General features: G+C 33.0%; 2 protein-coding genes across 2 annotated transcripts; one reads left to right on the top strand and one right to left on the bottom strand.

Moving 5' to 3' along the window:
- Nucleotides 1-5,981: 5,981 nt before the first annotated feature.
- On the top strand, nt 5,982-7,887 carry LOC132713974 (ATP-dependent DNA helicase PIF1-like). The gene is made up of 4 exons (XM_060696712.1): nt 5,982-6,216; nt 6,786-6,956; nt 7,218-7,323; nt 7,576-7,887. Exons 1-4 carry the CDS (start codon nt 5,982-5,984, stop codon nt 7,778-7,780), a joined length of 717 nt encoding a protein of 238 aa, XP_060552695.1. The 3' UTR covers nt 7,781-7,887.
- On the bottom strand, nt 6,133-10,273 carry LOC132713970 (uncharacterized). The gene is made up of 2 exons (XM_060696709.1): nt 7,793-10,273; nt 6,133-6,231 (listed from the first exon to the last, which is right to left on the bottom strand). The coding sequence occupies exon 1, from the start codon at nt 10,086-10,088 to the stop codon at nt 7,794-7,796; it is 2,295 nt and encodes a 764-aa protein (XP_060552692.1). The 5' UTR covers nt 10,089-10,273; the 3' UTR covers nt 6,133-6,231; nt 7,793.
- Between the last annotated feature and the right edge of the window lie 4,213 nt (nt 10,274-14,486).

Here is a 14,486-nt window from a genome sequence, read left to right as displayed (position 1 = left end):
TCCAGTTCACTATTCATTGTACATATCGCGACATTTCATTTTTAATAAATAATAATCAAGCACCCTCATACTGATCTTTTATTATGACCGACTAAAAGGCTCGAGAAGTTGCTGTCGCCCTTTCACAAAATCCGATTTAATTCCATAAGGGGCGCCGCGCTTCGGCGCGGACGCCAATAATTATTAGGATGATCTACAGAAGGAGAGTTGTCTTAAGATCGTAAACTATTAAAAATTGTTTCAAAATCAATGGGTTCACGGGGGAGGAAGTGTTACACGAAGGATGGAGTTCTTATGATAACTTGTTTGGAGTTCTAATGATAACTGTCACGGAGTTCCTGGAAAACGTTACGGATTTCTGTGGAAAACTTTTCTATTTACTTGGAGAACTCAGGTGAAAAATGGTCATTTTAACTTTAAATGGGGAGTTTGAGGTGCTAAATTAAACTTTGATAATTAAGCTTGCCCTATATATTGTATAATGTTTCAGAAAAACCTTTTATTCAATTTTTCATCGCCTATTTATAAAAAAATTGAGTAGTTTTGAGTAAAATTTCCAAATTACTTGCTCATTCGTACATATTGACCTTTTCATTTGTGATCTTCTTCGTTGCTATACATAATTACATAATTATAATGCAGAGTTGCAAACATAAAGCCCAAGCTAATAAATTTATACCCGATTTTTCAAATGTCACGGAGTTCTTGTGATAACTCAAAATATGTCCTGGAGTTCTTATGATAACTTTTGTTACTGCCAGTGTGTTTCTTGTGCTAAATTACGGCCCGTTTAAGCCATAGGAACTCTGGAACAGGACAGCATATTGCGGCGCATAAATCCGAATCCGTACCGGCTTTACATATTGTTTGTCCGACCTTTGAATATCTTTTCATATTATGCGAGCGGGTGGTCTTTAATTATCTAATCTCAATTAAATATAATCTGCTAATTTAAAAATCAGTCAAATATACGGTATATTGAAAAAAGAAAAGGAGTGACATACGCCATTTGCCGCAACGTTCGGCGTAAGTTACCCCCCTTGATATGCTTGATTTTTGTTTTAATTTTTCTAGTAATGAATACGAGATTAGTGCCTAAAATATTTATCTATGGATCATGTTTAAATATTCCTTTTTTCAGTTAGACAAAATCAGTTGGACCATATTACTAAAGTGTCTGTTTTCTCCATTTTAACAAATCAATACACGAATACGCCCGTTATAATGCCGCCTATACATGTCAACACGTGTACAAACAATAAACCGTTAACGTTATATCCGGACGATACCTGATAGTTGACAAAAATAACGGGAACAAAATTCTGAAAAAATAGTAATCAATTGTAGCCAAAGGGGAAAAACTCATGCCGAAAACGTTGTGGCAAATGGCGGATGTCACTCCTTGTCTTTTTTTATAATACCGTAAAATTTGACCAATTTTAAAAGAGACAGATTGGGTTCAATTGATAATATATTTTTTGAGTCCATACACTCGGATAATACTAAAAGATATTTAGATGTAACAGAAACGTATTTAAAAACCGTTACAAGATCGAAAATATACGCCGCAATCTGCGGTCCCGTTCTCGAGTTCCTGTGGTTTAAGCGTATTTTATTAGTCACTAAGTGTGTAAATCATAATGAAGCATAGTACGCGTATCATTTGCACACACATTTGGTTATATAACGGTGGTTTAGAGTGTATTTCAGTTCAAGAGATATTTTTCTTACCTCCGTTTCTTGTGTTTTTTTGTGTTTGTTTGGGTTTTTGGGTTTGTTTGATTGTTGTTTTTTTCCATTTCATTGGAATGACTGAAAACATACTTGATGTAGAGCATTTACTTACATGATAAAATAGGCTTTGAATTTAATATTTAAGCATGATTTCTTCATGTATACATTATTCCTCGCAGTTCTAGAAAACATAAAGTAATTATGCTATCGGTCTGCCGAAACAAATTACATGTAAATGGATGGTTTGCAGCAAAATAGGAAGTAGTATGCATTACCTTTATCTAAATTTAATGAGGTGGGTGTCATCTTTAGATATTCAATGGATATCTTAATTTCTAAAAGGTATAAATTTTGTCAAAGAAACGTATAAAGTTCTATGACAATGATATGACAATAGAAAGTAAGCCTTTAATGGTGACTCACATATAGATATCATAATCATGATAAGTTTGAACATTCTCGAATCAAGTGATTTAAAGTTTTTAACAAAGTTCACAAATTGTTTTTATTAACAAATGTGTTTGTTCATCGTAAATCACTGGACAAATTAGTGTCTTTCTCATAATTAAAACTGTTTATTACAAGAACATGTACATCTGCTATATCAAACACTTTCGTTAAATATATTCGTTAAATATACACATTCAGTCCAATGGCAACTCTTAAAACTATGGAGGGCGTTTGTTGCCAAAATTCCAGACATGTAAAGTGTTCCTTTTGAAAACTACTTTTGATAATGCAAACGTGTATGTTTAGCATTTTGGATTGTATTCGTGCACTGCAAATAATAGCCTTTTAATTCAATCTTTTAATTGAAGGCACCCGCTTTTAGATAACAAGTTGACATATAGATTTTAACAACTGACTTAACATGGAAAAAAAAACACATTTACAAGTTCGTATATAATACATAAGAAATTTTGCACACTTATAGATTCTTATCTGTACCTGAAATATACAAATGAAATGTAGAACTCGAATACAGAAAATAGAGTTTAAAAAAACGTGTTTCCATTTTTAGAACTACAAGAGTACGTTTACACCGTAACATGTTTAATATGACAAAAGTAGATTCACAAAGTTAAACGATTTTAAGTCATGCATGACGCCCCGCCCCTCTCTCAGTATTTACGAACTTCTGTTACGGAAATGTACGGACAGGTATAAAACCCGGCTCCTCTCCCCTATTTCTCAATAAAGCAAATGAAAACACGGTGTCCCCTTTAACATTTTTTTTATTTATCTCAGGAAAATACGAGGTAAAATAATAAGTTAGTGCATACGTTATCTTAATCATTTTGTATTAGATAAATGGTAAAATCAGCAATTTCAATTGATTAAGCAAGTGATAAACTTTTGTAACAAATGCAACAAAAATATGTTAGGAAGAAACGGGGTGTTTTCCTTCAGTTTTATTAGAAATAGGAGAGATGCGCCGGGTTTTATACCTGTCCGCAATAGAAGTTCGTAAATACTCAGAGAGGGGCGGGGCGTCATGCATGACTTAAAATCGTTTAACTTTGTGAATCTACTTTTGTCATGTTAAACATGTTACTGTGTAAACGTACTCGCACGTTTTTTTTCTGTATTCGAGTTTTTCATTTCATTTGTATATTTCAGGTACATATAGTTATCTATAAGTGTGCAAACTTGCATATGTATTGTATGCAATGAAAGATACGAACTTGTAAATTTGTTGTTGTTTTCCGTATTAGGTAAGTTGTTAAGATCTATATGTTAACGTGTTATATAACGGCGGAAACCTTCAATTGAAAAGATTGGATTGAGAGGCACATTACGTGTTATGCACGGATACAAAAAAAAATAGTAGACATACAAGTTTGCATTATCAAAAGTATTTTTAAAAAGAACACTTTACATGTCTGGAATATTGGCAACGAACGCCCTCTATATAAAACATTTACATTGGAAGAAAAGTGGTGAAATGCCCGAAAAAATGAGGAATACAATACTTAATTATATTGGACGTGTCGATCCATATACATATAATTATAACAAGACGCTCGTGTGTCTTATTAGCTCGACTTTGTTTATGAAAAAAACAATCAATAAAAAAATCAAGATAATGTTAAATCATGACGGCGTTGCTGTCCGCAATCGTGTACCTTGATCATAACTTTTTAAGTTCTTGATGTATTGTCTTCATACTTGGACACATCAACCCTTGGGACAAGACCTTACACTAGACCAGACTAACCTTGACCTTCATCCATAAATGACCTTAACATTCAAGGTCAGATGTCAAAATTTTAATTTTCTTTTGCTATTAGTTGCTATAACTTTGTTATTTTTGAATGGATTGTCTGCAAAATAATCTTTTAGGATAGCCCTTGGCTTTAAAGTAATAAAAAATGACCTTGACCTTCACTCGTAATTTTTTTGACTCTCAATGTCAAGTTATTGATTTTTTTTATTCTTTTGCTAAAACTGGCTATACCGGTTATTATTTAATGGATTGACTTCATATTATAAAAGAAAATTCTTTAGGATAAGACCTTCATGTATATCAAACTCAAATTGACATTGGCTCTTTTATGACCTTGACCTTGAAGGTTAAATTATTGAATTTTCACTTTAATTTTGCTTCAATTGACTGTAACTTGGTAATTGATAAATGGGTTATTTTCATACTTTGACAAAACAACATTTTGGACAAGACCCTTTGAAAGGTTGAACTGACATTGACCTTTAAATGACTGTCTGTCAAGGTCAAAGTATTGAATTTTGTGTTAAATTGTCATAATTCTGTAACTGGCTATAATATATATAGCCATGTAAGAGAAATTTTAGTCACAGAGACTGAATGAATACAATTTAAAGTTATGTATTGTTATAGATATTTAGCGTGTAATTAAGTAGAGTGTAGCATACTGTTATCCCATTCTGAGTTGAAATGATAAGGTTTCGTATTTGACTGATCATTTGGCGTGTTGGTCGCGTGTGTCCTGCTGTCATATAAATAGGCTGTGTTGTTACGGTATGGCCTGCTGTCATAACCTGGCGTGTTGATAAGTAAGGCGTGCTGAAAGTAGGGTAAGGGGTACTTATTTCATCTGACATGTAACAGTACGGCCGGGTGTCATTATCTGACATGTTGACACGGCATTTTATCATTATAGTTAAGGATGAAATGCTGCTATTACCTGTCGTGTTAGTTAAGAATCGCGTTTTGTTGTAGTACGGCCTTGGTAGTAAAGGATGAAATGCTGTTATAATCTGACTTGTTTGTAGACTCTGCCATTTTGGTAGAATTTGGCAAAATAAAGCTTGAAAGGTTGTGATTATCCACAATCTAAATAAAATCAGCTCCTAAATTACGCTACGCATTAATTAGGATCTAACATAGTCACCTTTTCGTTGTCTTTCAAACAACCAATCATTGGCGATTTTTCATTATTTCGAAACCGATGCGGTTTCTAATTTTAACCTCTGGAAAACCAATACAGAGGAGGTAGCTGGCACAGGTGCTAGTGGCATTGATTTGACCTAATTAAATGTGTTTGACCTTGTTAAAAAAAAAAAAAAAAAAAAAAGACCTAAAATGTGTTTGACTTATTTATACAATAAAATATCAATATATTAAAAAAAAAATTAAAAAAAAAATTTTTTTTTTCACTGTTATATTATTATAGACAAGGTATGCAACATTCAGGTACGAAAATTATGGGTACGCCGGTTATCTGTGTTAAAATTTTTATCGGGCGGTAATATCGTCCGATTTTTGCATGGAATCAATGCACAATATATTTTTCTATTACATTTTACTATTTACAGATCCCCAATTAACCGCTAGTTAATGTTATAAAGCCCGAAAGTAAGAAATCACCCAGGTCCGAAAGATGATACCGCCATGACATGTGCGTTGTAACTTGCATTTTCGCTTGAAATGCATAAATAAAGAGACCAACAGGGTCTAACACACATGCAAACAACTGGATGCTACTTACTTTTTAATGTTCTTATGCTCGATAAATGAAACTCGGTCTAATGAGCCTGTATTTCAATAAATATTCTGCTACTAGGCGATGTTTTCTTCAAAATTATTATGACCCGGAAGTGTTCGTCCGACAACAGGTGCGTGGTTCCCCGTTTCGCTTGATGCTATAGCGTGGTTAACGGAAGCCAGTAGAATGTTTTCATTTATCATTCGGCATTCTCACTTATTATCAATGTACCGTATATAAAACGTTTTTCTTTTCGCGGAATACGTCAAATTTAACTAAAATATGGCAAATCTCAACAAAAATCAGTCGTCTGCATTAGATGCTGTTCTCTCAGGCCACAATGTCTTAATCACAGCAGGAACAGGAAAGTCCTTCCTCATTAGCGAAATAGTTAAAACATGTGAAAATCAGGGTAAAATTGTAGCGCTGACATGCACAACTGGCATCGCCTGCTCTGTATATACGGATATGACACTAAAGGCAAACACATTGCATCGCTGGTCAGGGATAGAAGATGGTCGGTATCCTCCGTCTGAAATAAAAACAGTTATTCTAAACAAGTTAAAAAATGAAAATGGTTAATAACTTAGAAATACAGAATTCTCATCATTGATGAGTTTAAAATTTAAGTAAAAAGGTGTTTTACAGCCTAGTGAAATTTTTCTATAAAAAAAGAAAAAATTTTATTTTTGGGGGTATAAAAGCTGGTTCTTAGTTGATTTCACCCCGCTTCCACCGTACCCAAAACCAGTATAATGAGAAGGGGAAATACGCTTTGAAAGTGATTTATTCTCAAATGTGATTTCACACAAAATTATGCTGAATGAGGTTGTGAGACAGAAAAATGAAACATTTATAAAAGTTCTAAAAGAAGTTTCTGCAGGTGCACTTTCCCATGACTCGGTCCAATTCATTAAATCCCTCAACAGGCCCCTTGTAAACAGTAATCAGGAAAGCCTTAAATTGTTGCAACAAATGATATTGTTGATGACTTTAACCGAGATAAGTTATTGAAAATGGAAGGTCCAGTATATGAGTACATATCAGAGGACAAAGGTAAAATAACGTGTTTAAATCATGTTCTAGCACCACATAAGTTGTGGCTGAAAGTGGGTGCTGTAATATTACTAAGAAATCTATCAAATAAGCTTGTAAATGGCATTAGAGGAGATGTTATCAGCATTTCAGAAGATGGACCAGTGGTGGATTTTCATTCAGTTGGAATACAAGCTCCAATGAAAAAAATTCAATTCACAGGTAATTGAATGATAGTATAAATTTTTGACATGTAGTATACTAGCACACATTTTAAGTCACACATTTTTTTCTGTAAAAAACCCAAAACAACAACAAGAAAACAAATACAGTATATAAAACATGTTATGATGTATGTTTAAAAATTGTGAATAAATTTTGGTCAAATTTGATATAAAGATACAGATGTTTCATTATAATAAGCATTGCAATTGAGATTTAACATTTATAGGTATAGAACTATATATTCCTGATATTTTTCAGTGTTCAGCCTTAGAGATAATAAAGACATTGCTGTGAGGGAACAACTGCCATTAAAGTTGGCTTTTGCCATAACAATTCACAAAGCACAGGGAATGACGCTTGACATGTAACAGAATAGTTATAATTTAAAGTAAAATTTAGATTGATATTGTTATTTATGCATTTTGAATAATTCCTTTGTATATATTGCTAAGTGTATGCACACAAGATATGGTTAAAAGTTTAAACATTCTTAATTTATTTTCATACAAAGTATGTTTGCAAGAAAAGTGGTGTTATGTGTCTTCTGCAAAAGAAATAAATGACTTGGTTAATTTAGTTTTCATAACTAACCATAAAGTTCACTTTTATCATTCAGGGTTGAAGTGGATTGCAGGGGTATATTCAAGCCTGGTCATCTTGGAGTGGCTATGAGCAGGGCTAGAGATTTCTGTGGACTAAGAGTTACAAATTTCACCCAACGGGCATGCATGCCACAACCTGACATTGTAAAGGATTTTATCAACCAACCATCACAGACATTTTCTGAGGATCTAAGTTGTTGTCAAGAAACATTAAGGTAAATTTATACTGACCTTAGCACCTGATGACTTTTATTGGAGGTCTTTCATTGACAGTCGATGAAGCTCGACGTTTCAGTGGCTTTTTAATAGCTGACTCGTATAGCATGGTCCCATCTCTAAATTTATCTGTATTGCCTTTTTGAGATATTGTCTTTTGACCTAAGATTATGCTATTTAATGTTCTTCCATACTGTAATGCATTGGGATTGCTGTTTTCTCCATTATAGGTAGACCGCATTTGGTTAAAAGTATTTTCAATCACATCAGAATTAATCAATCCAGGCGTAATGTAAATAGAACATTTCTTGTAAAAAAAATTATTGCACAAACTAATAAATCCAATAATACATGCATGAATATCCTCATGGCATTGAAATGAAAGCAATGATTTGTTGGATCCTTTGCTACCAGACACTGAAAGTTCCCAGGTTTTGAACCACTCGTCAATTTCATGTAGCTGTTTAAGTCTTTCATCATCCAATGAACGCACAGGCTTAAAACTTCTGAAAATTTCTATCAATTTTGAAGTTTTTTCGAGTAGTTCTATTGCTCCATCAAGATCACTTCTTTTAGGGCCAAGATAAAGCTTGTATTGTTTAATGACATGCAGCATATCACTGTTTAAAACCTCTTCAGCCAAATGATTTCTCATTTTGGACTGAGTTGAAGGAAATAAGTGTTCATTTGTTATTTTTTGATGCAGTTGTAAAGCATTTGACCTGTCCCATTGAAAGCAGTCAATGAACATTTGCCATTGAACAGTTTTATCAGAGGTGAATTTAAGTAGACGTGTAGAGGATTTGAGGATACCACTTTTTAACATGTTGTTCCGAATTTTCTTAAGTACATGGGACACATCCATCATGAATATCATCGAGTCTAAATTACATGGATTTTGACTGGAATATGTTGTTAAATTTGAAACATTGTATTTCAAAAAAGATCTATTGCATTGAGCTCCATCCATACAAGTGTATATTGCCTTGAAGCCAAATGTTTGAAGTTTATCAACTGCTTCCCAAAATAGTGAATACAGTTCTGGAGCTTGAATCCCATCTGTTATAAAATAGGCAAATGGGAATCTAAAACCTGTTATGCCTGAAAAAACTAGTTGGAGAGCATGGGTACCTAGAATGTTATCTGCCTTGCCAGTTCTTAGTATATGGCAGGTATTACCTTCAGAACCCATTTCCATAAGCCCAGAAAGTTCCACAACATCACCATTTTTGTTAATTTGAAGATCTGTCTGAATTGACATTTCGTCCAAAATGATACCTCCTGACCAGCCCTCAATTGGTAGTGCTCTACGTTTAGCCTCGAGGTGCATCCATTTGAATATGTCATTGTCAAAACCAACATTATTTTGAATTCTATTTTTATATAAAATTAACAATAAGGGTGAGGGTAACAGTAGAAGTTTGCTATCCATGAAGTCCTGATAAGACTGTGGGCTCCTCATAAACCACTTAAGGCAAGCAGATATTACACCTGAGCTCCACCTTCTTCCTCGAGGGTCTCGTTCACAATTATTAGCCTGATTTAAAAGTATGTCAATAATTTCCTTGCTTGCACCAGGAAACATGTTGATTATGCTTTCCTTTGTTGCTCTTATTGGTTTTGAACTATTTTCTTTGTTTGCTTCAATGATGTTTCTTTGTTTTAGAACTTGATTTTCAGTATCATTGGCTTTCACTTTGTTTAAATCTGGAGCATTAACTTTCATGTATTTACATTTGTGACACATTTTTTCTGTAGAATTTAAAGGCACAATCCGATCACAAAGTATTGACCTGATTTTTCTGTGCAGGTTATCCCATACTTTTAGATTTTCAACTGTATGGTAACGGCTTACAATCACAGATTTTGTCAGGGGAAAAGCATAACATAGAGGTAAAAGACTTGCCACTTTGCACACATTATTTATGCTATTTGCAGATAGTTCATATGTGTCAGACACACAAACTGCATCTAAATTCACATTCTTTCCAGCTACATTTAATTTCCATGTACCATCTTTATGAAAAGTAATTAGTTTGAATATTTTACAGCCATTTACTTCATAATCAAGGTCGTTGTTTTTACAAGTTAGAGATGTTTCAGTCTCTGACTCAATGGTGACAGATTCCAGTGGCAGGTGATCTTTTAAGTTTTGAAAATGGAAAGTTTCAGCTGCGTCATAGCTAGTTGTCTGTAGCTTTATACCATTGAAGACCGTCTCTGTCGTCTGCTTTGTTTTTCGACGGATTTTGACAACATTTGGGAATAAGGCTGAAATATGGGCAGAGAACAACTTTTTTCCAATATTCATCTTATAGCCTCCCTCAAGTGTTTCAAACTGAAAAGCATTATATAGCACTTGCTGGTCTGTCTTTGAATCACAGGATTCAACAACTCTGGACAACAGCCTGAAACAAAAAAATGAGGATTTCAAATGGGTTAAAGGCACATTAAGTCCCAAAATGTAAATGTTTATATTTCTCAAAATCTGTTCAATATTGGGACTCTGTAACATCTCAACATTTTTTTTCCTTCTTTTACATTTTTTAGCCACTACTAAAGTTGTACTATTTTGTATAGAAATGTTTTGTATTTAAGGCAAAATACCTATTTTTAAAAGAATACACAGGCAAAATCATATCGCTTCATTCAGAATTTTTAATTCAATATTCTATTAATGTTTTAGAAATGAACACACTATCAGTTATATGTGCGAAGATTTTATCCTTATGAAGAAATAAGTGGAGGTTTACAACACTTACTATTTTACAAGACGTAATTGCATGTTCAGCGTTAACTTTTCCTCTTGTTAAACGTCTAACATGCCCATAATCCATTATTTAAACATTATTAAACACATGTTTGACATGTTTCCAAAGAATATTAAAAAATGTATATTTCTGAGGCATAGTGTGTCTTTAAACATAATTTGGTGATTCTGTTAACTTTTTATATAATTTAATTTAGATTCCATTTTGTTATAAATCATTTATATAGACAAATATGCTGGAAGTTGTAAACTTTCATTATTATTGTGATTTGAGTAAATAAAGTTAATATAATATGCCTATGTATCCTTTTAAAAATCTTTGATATTGCAAAATATTGATAGTTGCTACACAGTTTCTTTGTAAATATAGAATAAACTTGTTTTGACTTCACAGAAAGTAGATTATTGTATTATGTTTAAAATTCTACACATTATAGGTCACAATATTAATATAATAGTGTCATTAACAACATTTAATAGCAGTTTTTTTAAGGAAGGTCCAACTTGACCTGTCATAGGGAAACATAGCTTAATCATGCATATACATAGTTCTTTTAACCTTTTTATAAGACATATTCAGTAAAAATGTCATAGATTTCGATAGATTTCTGTTATTAAAATATTTATATAATGGGTGAGCATAGTATTGTTAAGATAAGAATCTTATGTCATAGCAATCAAAGGTATCAAAGCAAGCATTGTCTTCCATAAGCATGGATGTCCACTTTCCATACTAAGCAATTTTTTTTTTCCTTTACCACCACTGACTCCCCTAAGCAACAAATTTGACATGCCGGAGCACTCAATGACTTTTTTGTAACAATTGACTTTCCAAAGCAACAAATGACTTCCACAGCAACAATTGATTTTCCATAGTAAACAAAATACTTATATTGAACAAATATAAGGGTCTGGAATTATAATCCTCTAAAAGCATATTAGAATAAGTGAAAGAGACAGAGGGATTTTTGAAAATGAAGATTTAAAATATATTTATTTATATTTCAGGAAAACAGAGGTGTTTGGGTTTATCTCAGTAAGTGACAAACCAGTGATCCCTTTTGATATTGATATAGATGCTCAGTGTGAGGACCAGTTTGACAGTGAATTTGAACAACTTATTAATGAAATAGATGAATTTAATGCTGACAGTAATCTTCCGCAAGACCTTAACTTGGACCAAATAATCCAAGATATGAAAACAGATGAAGTTCTCACCCCATTTCAAGATAATGTGAACACTATTATAACCTCTTTAAACAAACAGAAATACAAGGATTTCTGCTGCAGAGAATATAATTTTTTGAAAGATCTTAATGTAAAAATGAATTTTACTGGTCCAGTTAAGTGTGCAGATTTGGGTGACTTTTACACTTCAGTTCATAAACATCACACAAGTGCTGAATTTCTATTAAGCTGTATGCAATTATTTGAAAATGAAAGTTTCATGGATGAACACAAGCATATATGTTTTTTTCATCAGTAGAAATCAGAAAGTTCATTTTGAAGCAGTCGTCTGAAAACTATACTTCACAACAAAGCGGGTACATGTAGTACAAAGGACAGTAACAGATGCTTCTCGTACTAGAATAAGGTATGTAGGTGGTTACTGCATAGCAAAATTAAGATTTAAGTACATAAAGAAAAAAAATACTGTGAGATATTCTAAAAAACCTGAAGATCAGCAACTTTATGAAGAGTGTTTGATTGCTACTGAAATATTGAACCAGATGCAAGTGGATGAACAGTACATACTGGCAAACAGCAGTGAACCTGAATCACTATATGATATTACTAGGAAACAGAATGTCAATAGAGGATTAACAAATATTTCTGATGAACTGTTTAAGTTCTTTATTTGTTTGTCTCAAACTGTTTTATCAATCATGACCACTGAAAAATTCAACAAGTATAAAAAAGATTTTTTTGAAAACTCTAAACAAGAAATAATAAATAATAAGGAGTTACTGCAATCCTTTTCAACTGTAGTTCTGAATCAGTCAAATTTAGACAATGTATCAAGTACTCCTTTCAAAGTGTCAGAAAATGATATTAGGACAATTTTTGAAAAAATTGTGAAATCTTTCCTCTTAATCATGATTGCACAGTTTCGGAAAGATATGATAGATTTGTATAATATTGATAAAAAAAATGGCACATAGAAAGCAAATAAGGGTATCCAGTAAAAAGGATTCTAAAAAATCTGTAGTTGATGAAACAAAAGACAGTAAAAAAGGCAATGATAAAAAAAGCAGAATCAAAAAACGAAAAACAACTGATGTTGAATCCTCTGATCAACTCTTAGACTTAGAGGCACCATCCCGTGTAGTTTCTGTTCTTGAAAATGAACCTTCCACCAGTAGTGAGCCAGCTCCATCAACATCACATAATCAGACTTTATCGGATTCGGATGATAACGATGACAATATTCTTTGCAAAAAGTGCTTTACAGCTGATAAAGAAATTGAATGGATACAGTGTGATAATTGTTCCGAATGGCTGCATCGCGGTTGTGCAGGTTTAAAACATCACCTAAAATGGAAAAAGTACAAAAACAAGGGTTCTGTTTACACATGCAATGAATGTTTATAAAAAATCTTTCAATTACCATGTAACCAAATTTCATTTTGTACGTTTAATATAAATATTAACAATTTTTCCGCCAATTGTAATACAGTGCCCGATGTAAACAAAGTGTAATATGACGAACATTCTACTGGCTTCCGTTTACCACGCACTAGCATCAAGCGAAACGGGGAACCACGCACCTGTTGTCGGACGAACACTTCCGGGTCATAATAATTTTGAAGAAAACATTGCCTAGTAGCAGAATATTTATTGAAATACAGGCTCATTAGACCGAGTTTCATTTATCGAGCATAAGAACATTAAAAAGTAAGTAGAATCCAGTTGTTTGCATGTGTGTTAGACCCTGTTGGTCTCTTTATTTATGCATTTCAAGCGAAAATGCCAGTTACAACGTACATGTCATGGCGGTCTCATCTTTCGGACCTGGGTGATTTCTTACTTTCGGGCTTTATAACATTAACTAGCGGTTAATTGGGGATCTGTAAATAGTAAATTGTAATAGAAAAATATATTGTCCATTGATTCCATGCAAAAATCGGACGATATTACCGCCCAATAAAAATTTTTAACACTGATAACCGGCGTACCCATAATTTTCGTACCTGAATGTTGCATACCTTGTCAATAATAATATAACAGTGAAAAAAAAAATTTTAATTTTTTTTTTTTAATATATTGATATTTTATTGTATAAATAACAAAGTCAAACACATTTTAGGTCTTTTTTTAACAAGGTCAAACACATTTTAATTAGGTCAAATCAATGCCACTAGCACCTGTGGTAGCTGGCGGACAGGTAAACTGGCAACTAAAAATTAACTTCATTTTTTTTTTTTTTTTTTTAAATAACACCAAAGACTTTTTTTCTAGCAATAATCAACAATTTATTAAACTTCCACGGGTAACGGTATTTAGATACTTCTTTAAATGCCTATCTGATTGCATGGATAAAAATAGCCTTTCTCAGGAAATCCGATTTATAATGAAGGCGAAACATATACGGCCGTCATCAGATCTACATGGAAGCTGCTTACTTTAGTCAGATTGTGATTATCCATTGTGAACTCGTGTTATTGTCCGGTATCTAAACATATTCCCGTGCCGTGTTATTTCCTTTCCTAGGATTGTTTTTAATTTCGTTGTTATTTGCCAAATTAAGATAAACCCCTATTCACTGTTAACATATACAGAATAATATCAGGTAAAGAGACATTCTTTGATTAATACTTTCTGTAATAAATAAGACGAACTTCCCAACAAATGACCATTTTCCGGAGTGAACCATAGCTTACAAACTGATCCGTTTTTCGGATTGGCCACATGAGTCCCCCGTTAACGACAGCGCTCCTG

Source organism: Ruditapes philippinarum, unplaced genomic scaffold, assembly GCF_026571515.1.
Source record: "Ruditapes philippinarum isolate M1 unplaced genomic scaffold, ASM2657151v2 ctg334_1_1_1_1, whole genome shotgun sequence".
In the NCBI taxonomy this organism is placed as follows: domain Eukaryota; kingdom Metazoa; phylum Mollusca; class Bivalvia; order Venerida; family Veneridae; genus Ruditapes; species Ruditapes philippinarum.
Note: the sequence above shows the minus strand (reverse complement) of the source record. Positions and strands in the feature narration are given on the sequence as shown.